This window comes from Mercurialis annua, linkage group LG8 (assembly GCF_937616625.2).
Source record: "Mercurialis annua linkage group LG8, ddMerAnnu1.2, whole genome shotgun sequence".
In the NCBI taxonomy this organism is placed as follows: Eukaryota; Viridiplantae; Streptophyta; class Magnoliopsida; order Malpighiales; family Euphorbiaceae; genus Mercurialis; species Mercurialis annua.
The window spans coordinates 5919355-5937632 of NC_065577.1; the positions used below are offsets into that span (position 1 = coordinate 5919355).

General features: G+C 30.2%; 1 protein-coding gene across 9 annotated transcripts; it reads left to right on the top strand.

Moving 5' to 3' along the window:
* Positions 1 to 9216: 9216 nt before the first annotated feature.
* Positions 9217 to 17867, top strand: LOC126660415 (regulator of nonsense transcripts UPF3). 9 transcript variants are annotated; one of them, XM_050353902.2, is made up of 14 exons: positions 9218 to 9401; positions 9550 to 9700; positions 10643 to 10749; positions 10992 to 11087; positions 11193 to 11291; positions 11455 to 11537; positions 12166 to 12273; positions 13227 to 13374; positions 14984 to 15057; positions 15763 to 16213; positions 16477 to 16551; positions 16659 to 16780; positions 16876 to 16930; positions 17166 to 17867. In XM_050353902.2, the coding sequence occupies exons 2-13, from the start codon at positions 9558 to 9560 to the stop codon at positions 16915 to 16917; spliced, it is 1548 nt and encodes a 515-aa protein (XP_050209859.1). In that variant the 5' UTR covers positions 9218 to 9401; positions 9550 to 9557; the 3' UTR covers positions 16918 to 16930; positions 17166 to 17867. The 9 variants fall into 9 exon arrangements, 8 of the variants coding, with proteins under 8 accessions (XP_050209864.1, XP_050209859.1, XP_050209861.1 ...); XR_007635345.2 differs by having other exon boundaries at positions 9218 to 9700; positions 16862 to 16930; XM_050353904.2 differs by having other exon boundaries at positions 9218 to 9700; positions 16879 to 16930.
* The last annotated feature ends 411 nt before the right edge of the window (positions 17868 to 18278 follow it).

The following is an 18278-nucleotide window of genomic DNA, read 5'->3' on the forward strand; positions in this document are numbered from 1 at the left end:
AAATTTAAATCGATCTTCAAAACTCTCCGAATATAGATCTACAAGAATTTTGAAAGATCTAAAAAACCCTCAAATTTTTAGATCTTCAAGAACTTGTATAGATCTAATATATTGCAGACTGAAACTGAATCCACATCGGTTTCACCGTATAATCTTCAACATTCTCTACATATTTTTTAAATCTTAAAGACTCGAATCTAAAGTCTGAAAATCCATCAAATACCTTGTTAGATCTAACAACTATAAACCCAAAAGACCTAAAATTATTCAAACATAAAAAATTACAAATTGAAATCAAAAACTTCATAACAAAAGCCTTATTTAACCAACAAAAGTAGATCTATACTAACTAATTCTATGGGCAGAGAGAAGATGATTTTCCGGTTAACCGGAAAAATCATCTTCCCCCACCCTTAAGAAGAAGATGAAAAAAAAGACTTTTTTTAGAAAGAAGGGAGAGCACAATATTTTGAGAGAGAGAGAGAACTTGATTCACACACTCCTCAGGTTCAAATTCTTTTATGCGAACAATATTATGATTAATTATAATTGTTTTGTAAAGGCGATGGTTTTTGTTTAAAATGGGCTGCTCTTCCCACGTTGATGACTACATAATTCGGGTTGTAAAAATTGATACAACAGCCATAACTTGTTTATAAAGATCCTCTGACTTTGAAGCAACACTACACAATTGAAGACATTGTCCATGTAAAGTTCCAAACCCGATGTCCTTTATTTCTATCATGGATGTAGGCATGCTCAACTTCAATCTCTCCCCTTATGGTATAACATTTATGCACCATCGGTTTTATAACAATGTTGGAGGAATAGCACCGAAATCACACATTTTCATCACTGCAAACATATGTGTACATGGTCACACATTGGCTTCAAACAAGCCACATGTGCAGGAAAATGTTTGATCTTTCTCACAAAATGTAACCTTTATATTATTCAATCTTGTATTCATATATTTATTTAACATGAAACATCTGTAGCATAATTTGCACTTGTCCTCTGTTGGAGTAATCATTGTGTCTTTTGCAATTTTAGCATGAATCTGCATTAAATACTTTTAGATTATATATTTGCTCTCCACTATCATTTATAAAGTAAAAGGTATTAAATTTAAGTAAAACAATAAATAACAACAAAATATCATTTAAAAAATAATGAGTTGATACAAGTTCATGTAAATACCTCTATAAATATGACACGTGTGTAGAGTTTGAGAGCAGATATTTCAATTGACGTAAGGTGTGCCGCAACCGTTGATTCGACCGGTGGTTGTTGATTTCATGTTTAAGCTCAGTTTGTCTAGTAATTAATTAATAAATGATTTGATTTAGTTGGATTTGGTTTTACTTAGTTTACTATTTGATTTTGTTAAGTTGGTTTGGTGATTTGTGGTATGCCATGTCAGCTAATTTTGCTGAGTTGAAGGTGGAATAGATGACATGTGGGAAAAAAATCCGGTTCGATTCAAAAATGGTTGAAAAAGAAACAGATTATATAAGGTTTGGCTATAGCTGAAAATTTTAAAGGTTTGCCTATAACCGACACAAGATGTATAGGTTTGACATGTTTAATGATTAAGCCATTTAAATTATAATAAACTAAATAGAAAAATAACCAAGATAAAAAAAAACTAATCCAACATGTCATAACATATCTATAAATAATTATTTTAAAATAAAATCCATTAAAAAATAATTAAAAGCTACTTTTGATATGATTTAGTCATCTTAATACAAAAGGCAATACAAAACAAAAATATTAAATTTTAGACTGAACAACTAATAAATTAAATTGTAGTACGCAATTTAATTATTTATTTATTTTTATATTGAAATTAGAAAATTATAAATTTCAAAAGAAAATAACTAACTCAATGCACAGTTCAACGTTATTTAAAATTTCAATAAATATTGAATTCAAACTTTTCTTTTATCTCAAATTTCTTAGTTTTGTATACAAAATTATAAATTTCAAACAAGTTGCACACACAACCATTAGGTTAATTTACTTTACCACTCCTTTCTTTTTATAAGTCTCTCCCTTCTATGTTGTATTTGAAAATTTAATTGAGATGAATTAGTCATTCTAAATACATTTAAGTCATTGTGTATGATATTAACACAATTTATAATACTAATTTGCTTAGACTTTAATTCGATTAAAATCTCTATAAATACAATCTCATGTTAGAAATATTATATAAAGATAATTAGAATTCAATCATTCTCAAACTCCTCTTCATCAAAAGCTTTCACACACAATTTTAAAGAGATTGCTGGTGAGTTTAGCTTTGTCTATTTATTTAATTTTCTCACATTATATGATGTTATGGAAGAAGACAATCATGAACAGATAATTCCATGTTTTTTTATTCCGCTATGATTTTGCTATTTAATTTGGAGATGAATATAATATCAAGATGCAGCAAAACAAAGAAAGCACAATCAAATAAAAGAACATAATATGTTTAATCATCAAATCCGTAACAGAAATAATATTATTATTTTCTGATTAGAGGACTTAGTATGTGTTTCTTTGAGTATAAATGCACTTAGGATGTGTTTTTGATTATACGTAAATAATAATATTATTTTCTGATTAAAAGACTTAGAATGTGTTTCTTTGAGTATAAATGCACTACACTTGTAGACACAGTTGCCAATTATTATTTTCTGATTATGTGTAAAAAATCATGATGTCCAATCTTTTTTTTCTTTGGTCATTGATTGATTTTATTTGTTTCTTCTATTTGATTCATATTGAAAACTTATTACAACAGAAATGAACAATCAAAAAGGCATTGATGAGATATTTACCATGAATTCATATTTAAAAATTACGGAAGTTACCAATTTGAAGATGTGTGCACTTATATTCAGTTAGGTATTGCAAATTTCGTTATTTTTTTAATGTTTTACTAAATAAATTATTATATCAGGAGTAAACAATTTGTACGGAAAACGAATGAAAGATTCTTTGAGAACAGTAGAACAAACTCTAACACAAAATTAGGTAAAATGTATTTTTTTATTAATTCCTAATTCTAAATAAGGACCAGCTTTATAGACAATTATTTTAATGTTGTTATTTTTCTATGTACAAGTTGATGGTGAAATAAATGATTTAGGTATACAATGGACTTTCAAACAATGAAAATTATATTAATGGTAGAGACTGCAATTCATACATCAAGACATCGATTGAACGACTTAAGGAAAATGTAAAGATAAATCGTCAACTTAATGATATTATTAAGACAACTTTTGATGAAATGAAAATGATGAGATTATCAAATCAAATATTAAGCAATTCGGTCTCATCACATCGATGAGAAAAAAGATAGAAGGTAATGAGCAAAAAAGACTATAATGTTGCTAACAAAAAAAATATATGAAGAAAGTCATATGAAAGATAATTATATATAAGAAGATGACAATAACAAGAAAGAATTGTCTTTAAATTCTGATGATGGCATGAAGGTAATAGTTGTATTGAATATCGTCATATTTTTGTTTAATATTAAATTAAAAATTCTATTTAAAATATGATATTTTTTTCAATTTGTAGGTATATGAAAAACCAAAATCCGTAATTGTAGCCATTTATTATTTCAAGTATGAAGAGTCCTACGAAAAGTAAGATAAAAATAAAAGGTGATTCCGTAATTCATTTCCACTTGCAAGAACATTAAAGAGAAAACAACGGGATAAACTGATTATTTTAGCAGATTCATTATCATTTGGTGACATAATAATACAGGGAAATTTACGCATTTGACAAGAAGTGCATTAAGAATATTACTGATGAAAACTGAAATTGAAGACTCGGTATATTTTCTAAACTATTTTTGGTCATTTATAATAATCATTATTTTTTCATCTAATTATTATATATTTGTTACTTGAATTTTTTAGATTATAGATTGCGTTTCTGAGACAGTTAACTACAATAAATTGACATACAAATAAGTGAAGAATTGGTTTTTTCTGGTAATAAATTTGGTTTGCGTTTTTCTTAACTATTATTTTAAATAAATTGTCATTATAATTTTCTGAAAATGATCTATTTTTTTTATTAAGAGTGAAGGATTATAAAATAAAACGGGATAATTGGCTTATCTGCGAATGTTAAAGATAAAAAATGGATTCTTAATTGGAGAATTAAAAACTTGCGAAGAGGTACTATAAAACTAGATTTATGATTGAATTTTATTTCATAAAAAGTAGTTTATTCATTATAGGTCTTTTTTCATCTGTATTTGTATTATGTGCTCATTTTTTATTTTGATATTTGTTAAACTTTTGTTACATTAATCTTTAAATATATATTCCTTTGTACACATTTTATCGTTTATGCCCGTGGTAATAAATATTAAAAAAGAAGAAGTTGAATTGTGGAATTCAAATACAACAAAAATATTTGTACCTTGTCTTATTGGAAATGCGATTAATGTGTTAGTATGTACTATATACTTTCTTGTTAATTTTTAAATTATTTACTTTAATTTTATATTGTAATTTAATACCAAATAACTATATTAATATATGCCAACACGTCTGGAATGCAAATTTATGAAGTAGAAGCAAAAGAATGTCATTTTAAGTCATTTACAGATTCTCTCTAAAATTTGTTCTCTCCCTTCTCTTTAGAAAAACTCACATCTTCTCCACTTCTTTGAGGGTGGGAGAAGATGATTTTTCCGGCTAGCCGGAAAATCATATTTTCTCCGCCCATAATACTATTCACTATAGATCTACTATGTTCTTTTTTATTTGAATAAAGTCTTTATCTTTGAAGTTGTTTGAATTTTAATTTGTATTTTCATATTTGAATAAGTTAAAAGGTCTTTGATGTTTGTAGGTGCTAGATCTATCAAGGTTTTTGGTGGGTTTTCGAATTTGAAATCCGATTCTTTAAGATCTAAAATATATATGGGGTGTCTTTTAGATCTAAACAAGTTTTTGAAGATCTTAAAAAATGAGAATTTTTAGATATTAAAAAATGAGAATTTTTAGATTTTTTATAATTATTGTAGATCTATATTCGGAGAGTTTTGAAAACCCATTTAAACTTTTGTTGATCTAAAAATAGGGAGGTTTGTTGGGTTATCTTTGGTAAGAATTCATTGAAGATGAAGATTAGAATGTTAGGTTCAACCGGATAGAGCGGTTTCAAAAGAAAATCGGAAGAAGAACTATCCAAGTACTCCGTCTACGAGAAACATAGTTTCATCGTTGCTAAGTTTATGCGGGAACATAGTCACAAATTTTTTTCTCACTTCTGATTATTTTTTGCTTATCCGAAATTGTTATTTAGCTTGTAATTGTTCAAATTTGAAAGATCATAATAATGGTTGTGATATGACTTTCATATGTTGTACTTGTATCTTCTTAATGAATTTCTATCGTCTGGAAAAAAAAATACTACATGTCTAAAATAAAATAATAGGTATATTTTTATTTTTAAAGTATTCAAAATTAAAGGTACATTTATTGTTATGTACATTATGAAAGATATATTTATTGATATATTCATTATTAAAATTATAGGTATGATTGTGGATTTTATGTAATTCAAAATATGTGAGCTGCAAGAAATTTAGTTGTGTTATTTCTCCATTTTCGGTTCAGAATATACATACATTACAGATAATTTCTCTTATATTTTTTATGTAATTTATTTATGTGTGTTAAATTATCAATCAACTTTTTATTTTAGGCTGCAAGTCAAGAGTTCCAATTGCAATTTTATTTTATATTAATAATTAAATATACACAAACTAATGATTTAAAAGTACAACAAACTATATTTATAATATTATATTATTTTAAATTTATAAATCATACATATACATATCGATAACAATGAATATTTTGTTAATACAAAAATCAAAATACAAACTATATCCAAAATTATATTCTAAAAATATAAAATAAACTATTAATTGAATTATAAAAATATATATTTATATTTTTCAATCGCATTAATACAACTTTTTAAATGCGATATTCGACAACTCTGTCAACTCGTAATTTCATAACACAAATCCACTGTTTAATAGAATTTAAAATAAATTCTCTCGATAAAACACTAAAATTAAAATTTCTAGTAATTCTAATTTAGATTCCTGCTTTCACCAATGTGTCTATAAATTTTTTATATTTTCTGTAGAAGAAAACAATTTAATTTAAACATGCACAAATTTATCTATATCTATCTATAACTATACTATAAGAGCGAAGGGGGGGGGGGGGACATGCAAAATTACGATATTAGGTTTCATTAAGGGTATAAAAATAAAAAATAATTATAATCTATAACTATACTATAAGAGCGAAGGGGGAGGGGGGACAGGCAAAATTACGATATTAGGTTTCATTAAGGGTATAAAAATAAAAAATAATTATAATATTAAAATAAAAATAAAAATAAACCATAATTAACTGCAAACTCTCTAAAAATAAGATAATCGGATATAAGAGCGAAGGGGGGGGGGGACAGGCAAAATTACGATATTAGGTTTCATTAAGGGTATAAAAATAAAAAATAATTATAATATTAAAATAAAAATAAACCATAATTAACTGCAAACTCTCTAAAAATAAGATAATCGGATATAAGAGCGAAGGGGGGGGGGGGGACAGGCAAAATTACGATATTAGGTTTCATTAAGGGTATAAAAATAAAAAATAATTATAATATTAAAATAAAAATAAACCATAATTAACTGCAAACTCTCTAAAAATAAGATAATCGGATTACATGCAGATATGAGTTTCATTTTGGTTGAACTGTATAGAATATGGGCCATTTAATATGAGAAAAAGGCTGAAACTAAAGAAAGAATATGAATTTGATTTAAATAGAACAAGTTGAAATTAGGTAAAAGTCTAAAACAACTATGCCACTCCTTTAATGATAAAGCAGTAATTAAAATAGTTAAAAACAAACGTAATTCTTAAAGATTTAATTAGTTAATTACCAAAAAAACAATAATTGATATTAAAAAATATAAAGCGAATGGAGATGTAATTTAAATACAAAATAAAAATATTATCAATTAATTAAGAGTTTAAATTTAATTCAAAATAAACTATTACTAAAGCTGTGTTTGGTTTATGTAATAGGTCCGGAATAAAATTGCTATTCCGTATTGAATAGATATGCTTCACTTTTGTTAACTCCATGAAATTGTTGTTCCATGTTTTTATAGAATGACTATTTCTCTTAAAAAGTAAAGAATAACTATTTCATTCCACATGAAATAGCTATTCTATTCCCTACTATTCGATTCCATGAACCAAACATGACCTAAAAGAAAATCAATTATCATGTATTTTTACTTTGATGCCAATTCTTCTGCTATGTTGTACAAATTTTATTCAAATTAAACTACTATTAAAAAAAAATCAATTCTACTATATAAGAGAATAGTTGGGTTGTTGATGGAAGAGATTGAATTGGGCTTGTTGAACTGGTGGAGGCTATGCATGCAAAGCTATCAAATAATGATAATAAGAACAGTGATGGTGCAACGGGTCAAAATTAGATTTGTTAATGATATTGGACTTCGGAAACATACTTAAATTACGAGATATTCATAATTCATTATATTGTTAATTTAAATGTAATTTTTGTTTTGTCTTGGTCAAAAAGCAGATGATTCTCAGCTCTTAGAAGAACCAGAGATATGGCAAGCCAAGCAGCATAACGAGGAGAATGGTCAATTATCTGCAGCATAATAGTTGATTTACAAGTATATTTTGCTGTTCTTGTTTCTTTCTTTTTTTTCAATTAGATTTTTAAAATCTCAATTGTGGAGTGGCTTTCATATTCCAAATGTAGTAATTGCCGATAGGCTTCGTAACATGTCCAACTTATTTGTAATATTAGTAGATGATTAAGCTAACATTGTAGTTAATGCTGCTATTCATGAAATAGCTTTATAGTATAGTTGCCTGAATCCTGGTTGTCGGACTGCTAATTAACTAATAACATTATTAACACTACATTTGTCGTCTATGTGCGGCGCTATCACCACCGGACATTTTAAAAAGATGCGCATTCAATTTATAACTTATTTCTATTAAAACAATCAATTTCGATTATATTTTGAGCATTATGATATAAATTAATTAGCTCAATTGCATGTACTATATTGTTAATTGATCGTTGTATTGTAATTAATTGATATTTTTGGGTTATTTTATTTTTGTTTTTGGAGAATATATAATGTTCAATGCAAATTTCAAAATTGTTGTTGAAATCCCGTGTTATAATGTTAATTTAAAACAACGAGTCATATAATTATAATTTTATTATTTTAGCTAATATTTATTAATGCTATTAGCTAATGTTATTATTTCATCTTAGATAAAAAATTCTTAACTTAAAACTATATTTATCTAACTTTATTGAAAATAGTTTATAATAATGTATTTGAAATAAATTGTATATTTACTTTACTAATTTATATTAAATTTAAATAACGGGTCATATAAATATCGCTCACGTGCGTAGCACGTGGCGAAAAACTAGTACTATATATAAAAGCACGGATGGGGGGGGGGGGACATGCAAATTTACTGAATAATCCTTTTCAGTTTACTACTAAATAAAGGTTTTATAGTCATTAACTAATTAGTTATTTAATTAATCACTATTGTAATTAAAGTCCTAATTAGAATAGGTAGCTAAATTATCTCTAATTTAGTTTTTAGTATATAAAAAATAACTAAATTGTCTCCAAATTAGTAGGAATACCTATCTTTTAGTTTGATTGAACTACAAAATTAAAATACTGTATTTAATTAATATATTATTAATTAAATTTCTATTTTATTATTTTTAAAGATAGAAATTAATAAAATTAAGTTAATTATTTAATTATGGTTATTATAAAACCAAAAGAAGAATAAATTCAGTATGGAAAAAAATTAATAACCGAATATATTATATTTATTTTTACAAAAATTCTTAACTAATTTAATATTAATTACAAATAAAAAATTAATATAATTATACTAAATTTACTATTATGTTCATTGGCGAGTTACGTTACGAGCCACGTGCATAGCACGTAATGCGAAACTAGTCTTATTAAAAACATATATTTTCCAGAAAAGTAACTCAAGATTCTATGTTCAAATACGGACGTCATAATACAAAAGAGAAAATAAAGCCATCATACGCAAAAATACGTTTTTATTCTCACAACAAAAACAATTAATTATGTATTATTATTTCTTCTCTCTCAAAACTCAAAATCCCCTTTTCATTTCACTCTCGCTGTCTTTCAAACTCCATGCATGACACCATTAGGGCACTAATTTTTAATTACTACCCAAATTCACCCAAAATCGAAATCCCTTCACCAATAAGATGTAATTTCCCACTGATTTTAGGGTTTTATGTATTATTTTGAAGGAAAATTAAGGAAAAGCTAATTAGATAATTATAATTATAGTTTCGATTTTGGGATTAGTTTGTTTTGTTTTGATTTTTTAGGGTTTGTGTTTGTAATTTTTTTAGAAAGGGTGATGAAAGGAGGTCAATCTGACAAGACAAAAGTGGTTGTGCGTCACTTACCACCGACGATTTCTCAAGCTGCGTTTTTCGAGCAAATCGACGTCGTTTTTTCTGGCCGTTATAATTGGGTCTCGTTTCGTCCCGGCAAGAGCAGGTATTAATTGAGGTTTTTGTTTATGTACTTTAATTTGATTTTACAGGCATTTAGGGTTTAATTATGTAGTATTTTGGTCAATTTTCATATCGGTTAATAATATTCTTTTGTCAGATGTGGATTTGGCTTATTTTGTGTTGTATTGAAGTGTTAGATTCAAAATTAGTGCTTAATACAAACCCGAAGCAAGTGTCGGAGTTTGGAGTTGTGAATGTATTAGTGTAGGGATTGAAGTAATCAAGCAGACTGTAGAATTAATTACATTTCAGGGTTTATGACATACTTATGTTTGGGTTGTTCCCAGCCATGTTTTACTTAGGAAGGGCAAATGATAATATGGTAGGGGGAGATAGACAAAATAATGACCTGATGAAAAGAGGTACAAGAGGGATATTTGGATTTACATCTTTCTGAACAATGTAGCTTAAAATCGTGCAGAACAAAATTTGGAATTCTTATGGTCAATCTTCGTTAGCTTGGGACTATGACTTAATTGAGGTTATACTTAGATAGAACAAAGTATGTATAGAGAGAGAGAGAGTTAGAGAAGTTGTAGAATGAAGGGGATATTATTGTTTTATCTTGCAACGAATTCCTTTATATTTCTTTTATACTTTATACTTTATAGTGAATTTGGTAAAATTAGGATGTGGAGCTACTGGTAATTGTCTCTTCTGTCTTCACACTGATTGTTCTTGTCTATTTGCGATTCTCATGGTACATAAAAAAATGTTCATGCACAGTACCACTAATTACAGATGCCAAAACACCAACTCTCTAAAATCGTGTGCAAGACTTAATTAGCACGTTCTGGTTGTATTCATGCTCCTTCTATGTGAATGAGTACTCATTTACTATGAATCCTTTTTCTCCTTTGTGTTGTGTTGTTAAATCAACTTTGTGATTATGAAAATTTATATTTTTTTTTTCAAACTTCTGCAGCCAGAAGCATCAATCCTATTCAAGAGCCTACATTGACTTCAAAAGGCCAGAAGATGTTATCGAGTTTGCCGAGTTCTTTAACGGTCATCTCTTCGTTAATGAGAAGGGTAATTCTTGAGTATACCTTCAAAAGATTGATGAGGCACTGAAATCTTGTCGGAATAGTATGAATTTGTTTTTATCCAAACCACTGTTTTATTTTGGATAGGGTAAAGAAGTCGACAAACTAATTTTATCACTCTCGTGTTTACTTATGTTCTTTATTTTTATGTTCTTGCACGAGGAATTCTTTCTTCTTTGTAATGTAACATATGAGAATTTCAATTTGATCACTGTTTTCTTTCTCCAGGCACTCAGTTCAGGACAATTGTTGAGTATGCTCCTTCACAGCGGGTTCCAAAGCAGTGGTCAAAGAAGGATGGTCGCGAAGGCACCTTATTAAAAGGTTTTTATTTCTTCTTAAGAGAAGTTATCTTTTGGAGAATACTTATTGCTTGTGGATGTATGTCATTTCCTGTTCATAATTTTAAAAATCTCCTTGTAATTATAGATCCTGCATATTTGGAGTTTCTTGAATCAATATCCAAACCAGTTGAAAATCTCCCCAGTGCAGAGATACAATTGGAAAGACGAGAAGCTGAGCGAGCTGGTTAGTCATAATTTTCTTCTTATGCAACTCAATAAATAAATAGTCTAACTTGAGAAAAAAAAATCGAATGGTAGCTAAAACCAAATTAAAATCATGTATCATGTTTGTATATATGAATCATTATACATACAAATTCTATTTATATTCTTCTCTGCTATATCAGCAGGTGCTGCAAAAGATCCTCCTATTATAACTCCTTTAATGGACTTTGTTCGTCAAAAACGTGCTGCAAAGACTGGAACTAGGGTATTATTTTCTTTTCAATTTGGTGTTACTATCTTGCAAGATTCGACTTACTGCTTGAGTATCAATCTCTTTCAGGGCATCTTTAGATGATTTAGCTATTGGTGTAATGCACAGGGGTTCATTTAACAATTATTTGTTGGTGGTTTTTAATATTTTTCTGGATATGGAGAAAGAAGAAATAGCACATATGTATCGTATATATTTTTAAGAAATTAGGCAAGCATGCCAACTTTCTTTAACAAAGCCTCAATTCTAAGTTCGTGCATTAGGATCTCTCTTTCAAAATTTGCTATACTTCTAGCAATATATAGTGTTAGTTTTATTTAGATGATAAAAGTCCTACTTAGTTCTTCAGTACACTATCCCAGTGGTAACTGTGCATTCTATTAATCAATAAGCATTGCTTGTTTGTGCTCTATATTTATTCCTTGAGTTTCATAAGTATTATCTAGAACATCTATGGTTAAGTCTAGAATCTGCATTCCAATATCATATCTCGATATTGCTGTGACTGTTATTACTTCTTTGGTGTAGTCAGTATACTGTTCACTTCTGAGTAATTTTTGTAAATTCTTTTTTATTTATTTGGTATCTGTTACAAGTTATATTGTATCATGTTTGGTTGCAGAGAATACTGTCTAATGGAAAAATCAGCAGAAGGGCTGGTGCAAGTGGAAGTCCTAGCTCATCCTCATCCAAACGAAGTTCTGACAAGAAGAGGGGTTCGACCACAATGGTATGACAAGTTTTTTGTGTTCATAAGGGCACACCTGGGATTCATCTTTCTAGTGATACTTCATTAGTTTATCTGTGCTGTTTATAATATAAATATATCTGGTGTTTGAAGCTTGAGTTGTGGTTAGTTGTGAGCCTCTGTCAGTGTACTTGTGTTATCTGAGATGGGAAGTAGTATCTTAGTATTTTATAGCAGTTACAATATTTTATTGTCAAATTATATTGATAATATAAATATATGTAATCATTTTGGCTGCACTTTAGAAGTTCAAGCTGTCCCTGGTTGATGTTAAATTCACCCAGTTTGTTTTTGCTTGCACACAAATGCACTTGCTACTGAAGCAAGTAGTTGAGTTGGAAGGTATGGCAATGCAATAAATAGTCAGGAGGTGGAAGCTATTGAGAGTTTGAATTTAGGGATCAAGAGTTGGAGTTAAGAAGAGTGAAATATGAAAGCAGGTTCACATCAATGATTCAAATATAATTTGGGTGACCTTAAGCTTTAACTTACAGAGTCTTGGTGATCTGAGAACAGTATCTATTATGATTAACCATCTATTTGATTCATGAATCTTGATTCTTCTACGAATGAAACTGGTATTTCATGTAAAGAATTTAGGGATCGAGAGTTGGAATAAGAAGAGTGAAATATGAAAGCAGGTTCGCATCAATGAATTTTATAATTTGGGTGATTTTAAGCTTTAGTTTACGGATACTTGTTGATCTGAGAACAGCATTGAATATGATAACTATCCTGTTGATTCATGAATCTTGATTCTTCTTGGAATGAATTTAGTATTTCATGGAAGTATTCGTAGTGCTCTGTGAAAACTTAGATGTACATTTCCTTATTCTAATTTTGTCTGTTTTCTGTAGTCTAGGCGCCATAAGAGTTCCTGGGTAATTTTTTTTGTACCCTGAGATCATTGACTTTTTTTCTTTTCTGATGGGCAGTATGTTTTAAGGGACTCCGCTAATAGTTCAAGCAGAAAGGACAAATCAACTTACTTATTGGTCCCTAAGCGAGATGACCAACAACATTCTGATAAAGCAAGTACTTTGGCTTCTGTATCTGGAACTGAGGTGTTGGAAGATGAATCTGGTATGAGTAAGAAATAGAATATCTTTGTTTCTTTATCAGGGAAGCATTTTTCAATAGGTTGGACAACTGATTTGTAACCATGAATGCAATATTTTGAATGTATGTTAGCATGTTACATAAACAAATCAATGAAAGATGACAACGGTATGTGTGTTCAGTGTTTCACTGATGGTGCGGCATTTTATGTATAGGTTAAATGGCAGAATGAAGAACCCTGTACTTGCTTTATCTTGTATTTTATTTCTACGACATTGTATGAATTTTGTTTGGGTCTATATAGCTATATATGCTGTCTTCTGTGGACTGTTCATCTTACGAGCCTTCAAAGTTATTTACATGTCGACAGTTGACCCTTTCTACTCCTAAATTGTTTTGTTGTACGTACACGTTTTGACTTGGAACAATTTTTTTTTTTTTTTAAAATATGCAAGTTTCATTCTTTTAGGCTCTACTCTATTGCTGGGTTGGTAATTGCTTTGTGTTTCTTAAAATCTTTTCATTGGTGCTGTCTCAGAATCTTTTTGGCGGAATGTTGGACAAGCTATACACAATTATCTTGACACCATCCCTTGCATTTTATTGCATATTTCATCTTCTCCTTTTTTTTACATGTTCATTTTTCTTTTTTTTCATTTAATGGTTTTTTAAGTCTTATTAGATGATTATGCACCTTTCCCTAATAAGAAATATTATTTTTTCCTTGAATCATGTGCCTTTGTATATACGAGTTCAAACACTTTGCATTATCTCAAAGTTTGGTTTTGGTGCTCATGACCTTGTTAACTTCCAAAATAAAGATTTATACTTTTTTGAGCTGTCCTTGTCATCATTTCTCATACCATCTTGTTTGTATCTCCTATCTTTCTACAACTCTTGTACGCATTTGTATTTTGCAGTGGTGGGTCGGTGGCATGCTGTAATTGTAGCTGATATATATTTCTTATAGCATAATTGCTAGTGGCTTATTTATTAAGTATTTGAATAAAGGCCAATTTTTTCCTGTGGAGTGGTAGAGAGTGTAAACTTCAGCAATTCAAATGATAACAAGTATTGGTGATCTGCTTTTCAACAATTAATAAATCCACTGCAATTTTAATGATATAACGTTTGTTAATGCTGTTCTACGTTTGTATGAGATTGTTTATTGCAATTTCTCATTATGGACCTCGAATACATCATCTCGCAATCACTGAACACTATCAGAAAACATATGTGGATATACATGTTTCTTTCTTCATGGAGCTTTAGAATGCATGTTTTTATGAATTTATTATTTCATAGGCTAAAACGAAGATTAGTTTCAAACTTATTGTGATTTCTATGTGAATAGTTCTTCTCCTTCATGATTTATTTAGATTGGATTCATTAGTCCCCTTGTGATGTTTTACCATGTTTGTATTTGTCTTTCTCTGCTTCTATACACTGATCCTGTCTGCATTGGCTTGACTAGTATGATTAGGTCCTAATGGTTTGAACTTTTTCGCTTATGATATTTTTAGTGTTTTTTTTTCCTGTGCCACCTTTTCCCTATATATTTTTTTTCTCTCTATTGACACGAGCTGCTCTTTTATTATTTTAGTAATAGCATTTTATATCCATCTTGTTTCAGGAATTTCTGGAATCACTGATGCTGGGAAAAAGAAAATCCTGCTTTTGAAAGGGAAAGGGAAAGAAATTTCAACTGTAAGCTTTGTGTATTTTCTCTTTTGCAGTTTTTAGTGGCTATTAATTGGTTAGGCTCCCTGGAATTTCGTGTATTATGGGAAGTTGCATTAGATATATGACTTAATCTCCGTGTAAACTCCGTGGTGAATTAAGTGAAATTTGCAGAACTAGAGAAGTCGTGGAACTGAGATATATATGTACTCTTATTGCTTGAATTACTTCTGTTACATCTCATGCACCATGTACTTGCTTAATATTTGTTAGACAGGACAGTCTAGACCACCTGATAAAGCACTAGACATCAATAAATTTCCCACTTTGATAAGTGGCTTGGAAATTTCAATGTAATGTCTTGCTGAAATGTTTTCAGTTATGAATTTTGATTCCAGCGACTTGTATCACATTAAACTGGTACCAGAATAAGATTCTATTCCTTACTATCCATTTAACTACCAATGCATCATATGTTCATATTTGTTTTCTTTGTTAAGAAAGATGAGTTTAACAGCATTTGTTGTATGAGGTATCATCACATTAGTCTTATCTAGTGCATTCAGTTTTGTTAACATCAACATATCAATCTTGGTCATATGTTTTTATTGAGTTGTGTATACTTTACTCCTTGTTTGAAGATAATCTCTAGAACCTGCAGTCAAGGTCAAAATGCAATATGAACCCATTTCACTTTTAGAATTAAATTACATGCTTTTATTAACTGTTCAGTTGTCTGGTGGCATGTCAAAGCAGAATGTAGCGCAGCTTGATAAAAGTGTGACCCGTTCTGCTTTCAAACAGAGTCAGCGACGGGAGACCAGTGGACGGATAATCAGAAGCATTCTTTTAAACAAAGATTCACGCCAAAATCAATCTTCTGGGGTCCAATTTGAGCAGCAAATTCAATCCTCCAGCATAGAAAAGGAGAAGCGTCCACCTCGACATCCACAAGTGCAACTGGTTTTGAAGGATGTGAATGGAGGAGCTTCAGATGACAAGGGTGCTGTCAATGACACACATGGTTTTTCTGGTGAGAAGCAGGAAAAGCGCACAAGAAATAGGGATAGGCCTGATCGTGGTGTATGGACTCCTCTTCGGCGCTCAGATGGATCTTATGCAAGTGATGAGTCTTTATCGTCATCTGCATCTCAATCTACACAATCTTTAGACACTTCCCAAGGTGCATATTACTTAACAGGAATGTTTAATATGATAATGATTGCTAATTTAATATGTGGTTTATATTTAGTGGTTTGAGACATCAGCCTTTCAAATTGCATTGGCTAATTGAAATTAGAACCATATGATACATCAATACATGATAACATTCTTTTACACGCAACAATATCGAGTCTCTTAGGAAGAACATGTTGTAAATTGTGGTATACTATATGTTATATTTAAGCAGTTTGGTTTGATTGTTCTTCTGCTTTTAATTATTAGGAAATCATGGAGATATGAAAGTTGAGTCATTGAATTCAAGGAGTGGAAGAAGCAGCCACTCTTCCTTAGATAATGGTCTGTTTGGCTGGTTTCAGATGCCACATCTACATCTTTTTTGCTATCCTGATGCATAAATTATCCATTTTTCTCAGGTCACAACTTGAGTGCTTCATCTTGTGCAGGATCACATAAACATTTTGGTCGTCGGGGACCATCACATACTGTGAGGGATGCTGATGGCTCGCCTGTTGAGGGGAAGCTTTCAAAGAGAGGTGGCGGTGCTTCTGGTTATGGTTCTCATGAGGTGCTTGCACTTAAAATTTGTATTCATAAGTTTCATCATTATATCTTTGCTCTGTTCCCTTGTTTACTAATTTTGTTGAAGGTTTAATGTGTTAGCAGAAGCAAGTGTGGGTTCAAAAGTCGGGATCTGGTTCTTAGGGTTTTTGAGAAGGTAAGCTTTTTTAATTTATATTTCATTTAGTTATTTTCTTTTGCTCTGTTGTTTTTGGATTAAGTTAAATCTTCCATTGTGATTCATAATTACTAGGCATATTGACCTTTGCTTCTGATTTTTCTCTCTGGGGCGCCATAGTTTTTAACTTTTACATTTTTTTTGAATGTGCCGAGAGGCTTCCCCTACGACGCTTGGGCGTTTTTATGATGTTGCTCTGTGGTCATTGTTTCAGTGCAATAGCTGCTAGTCCCATTAAATTTTGGAGCATGCATTTGCTGTATGCGGGTCAGGTGTGGAACAATGGCCGACAGTCAGTTCTGGAAAAATATTTCAGCAGTGGTGGTGGTTTTCTTAGGGAAACCTAGAAGAAAAGTGAAAGTTGACGTGCAGATATTTCGTGTAATTACATATTCAGTGGGCTTGAAGAAATCCCGATGTTAGTCGAAAATGGCTCGGAATAGGAAGACAGAAAGGAAAGAAATACACAGTTATAATGACATATAGGACCACAGATTTTGCCAGAGGTGTCCCTTTGTGGGGCTCTTCTACTCACCGGATGAGCCATTGGAGTCCGCATTCTTGGTTGGACGGACTGCATATCGGGAGTATTCTAGTTCTATACCCTTTGGTTAAAACTGTATATAATTATGGGAAGGAAAGGCGCGAGATTGATTAGCTATGGTTGTTTCTTTATAAATATGGGTTGTTAAAGGCAGTCTTAGTTATACGTGATTGGTGAGAGTTTGTTAATAGCCCTTGGTTATTTTGGAGGGCTAATATCTATAATTTGGTTGACGAGAGCAAAAAAGCCAAAGATAATGGAGTTGATAAATGAATGTTATAGCGATGATGGGTAGGAACTAATTGAGTCTTTGTTATGGCTTGTGCTGTGCTGTTGCTGTGCTTGTGTTAATGGATAATTGTTCTCCCGCAATGTGATCCCCCCTCTTTAATTTGCTTCTGTTTTCTATCTAGCTCTAATTTTTTTGGTTGACTGGAAATGTGTTTTTTTTTATAAACCAAAATATCATGAAAATGACCGAGATCGGGCTGGAAGTTAATCTGGCTAATTGTGTTAGTTGATTTAATGAAAATATCAAATTGTTAAAAATAAAGTTTATTTTTATTTTTATTCTTTTTCTTGTGAAAAATAAAGTTCATCAAATATTTGTAAGATTTGGAGTTGTTTTTTTCTAAATTATATTGACATGAATTACTTACTTAATTTTTTGATTCCGAGATGCTGAGATTGGGCTGGAATTTGGGGATAAGTTTGATTAGTTAAGTAGAATTTTTCGGGAGGTGAAAAAAAGATTGTTTTTTTAGAGCAAATTATTTTAAGATT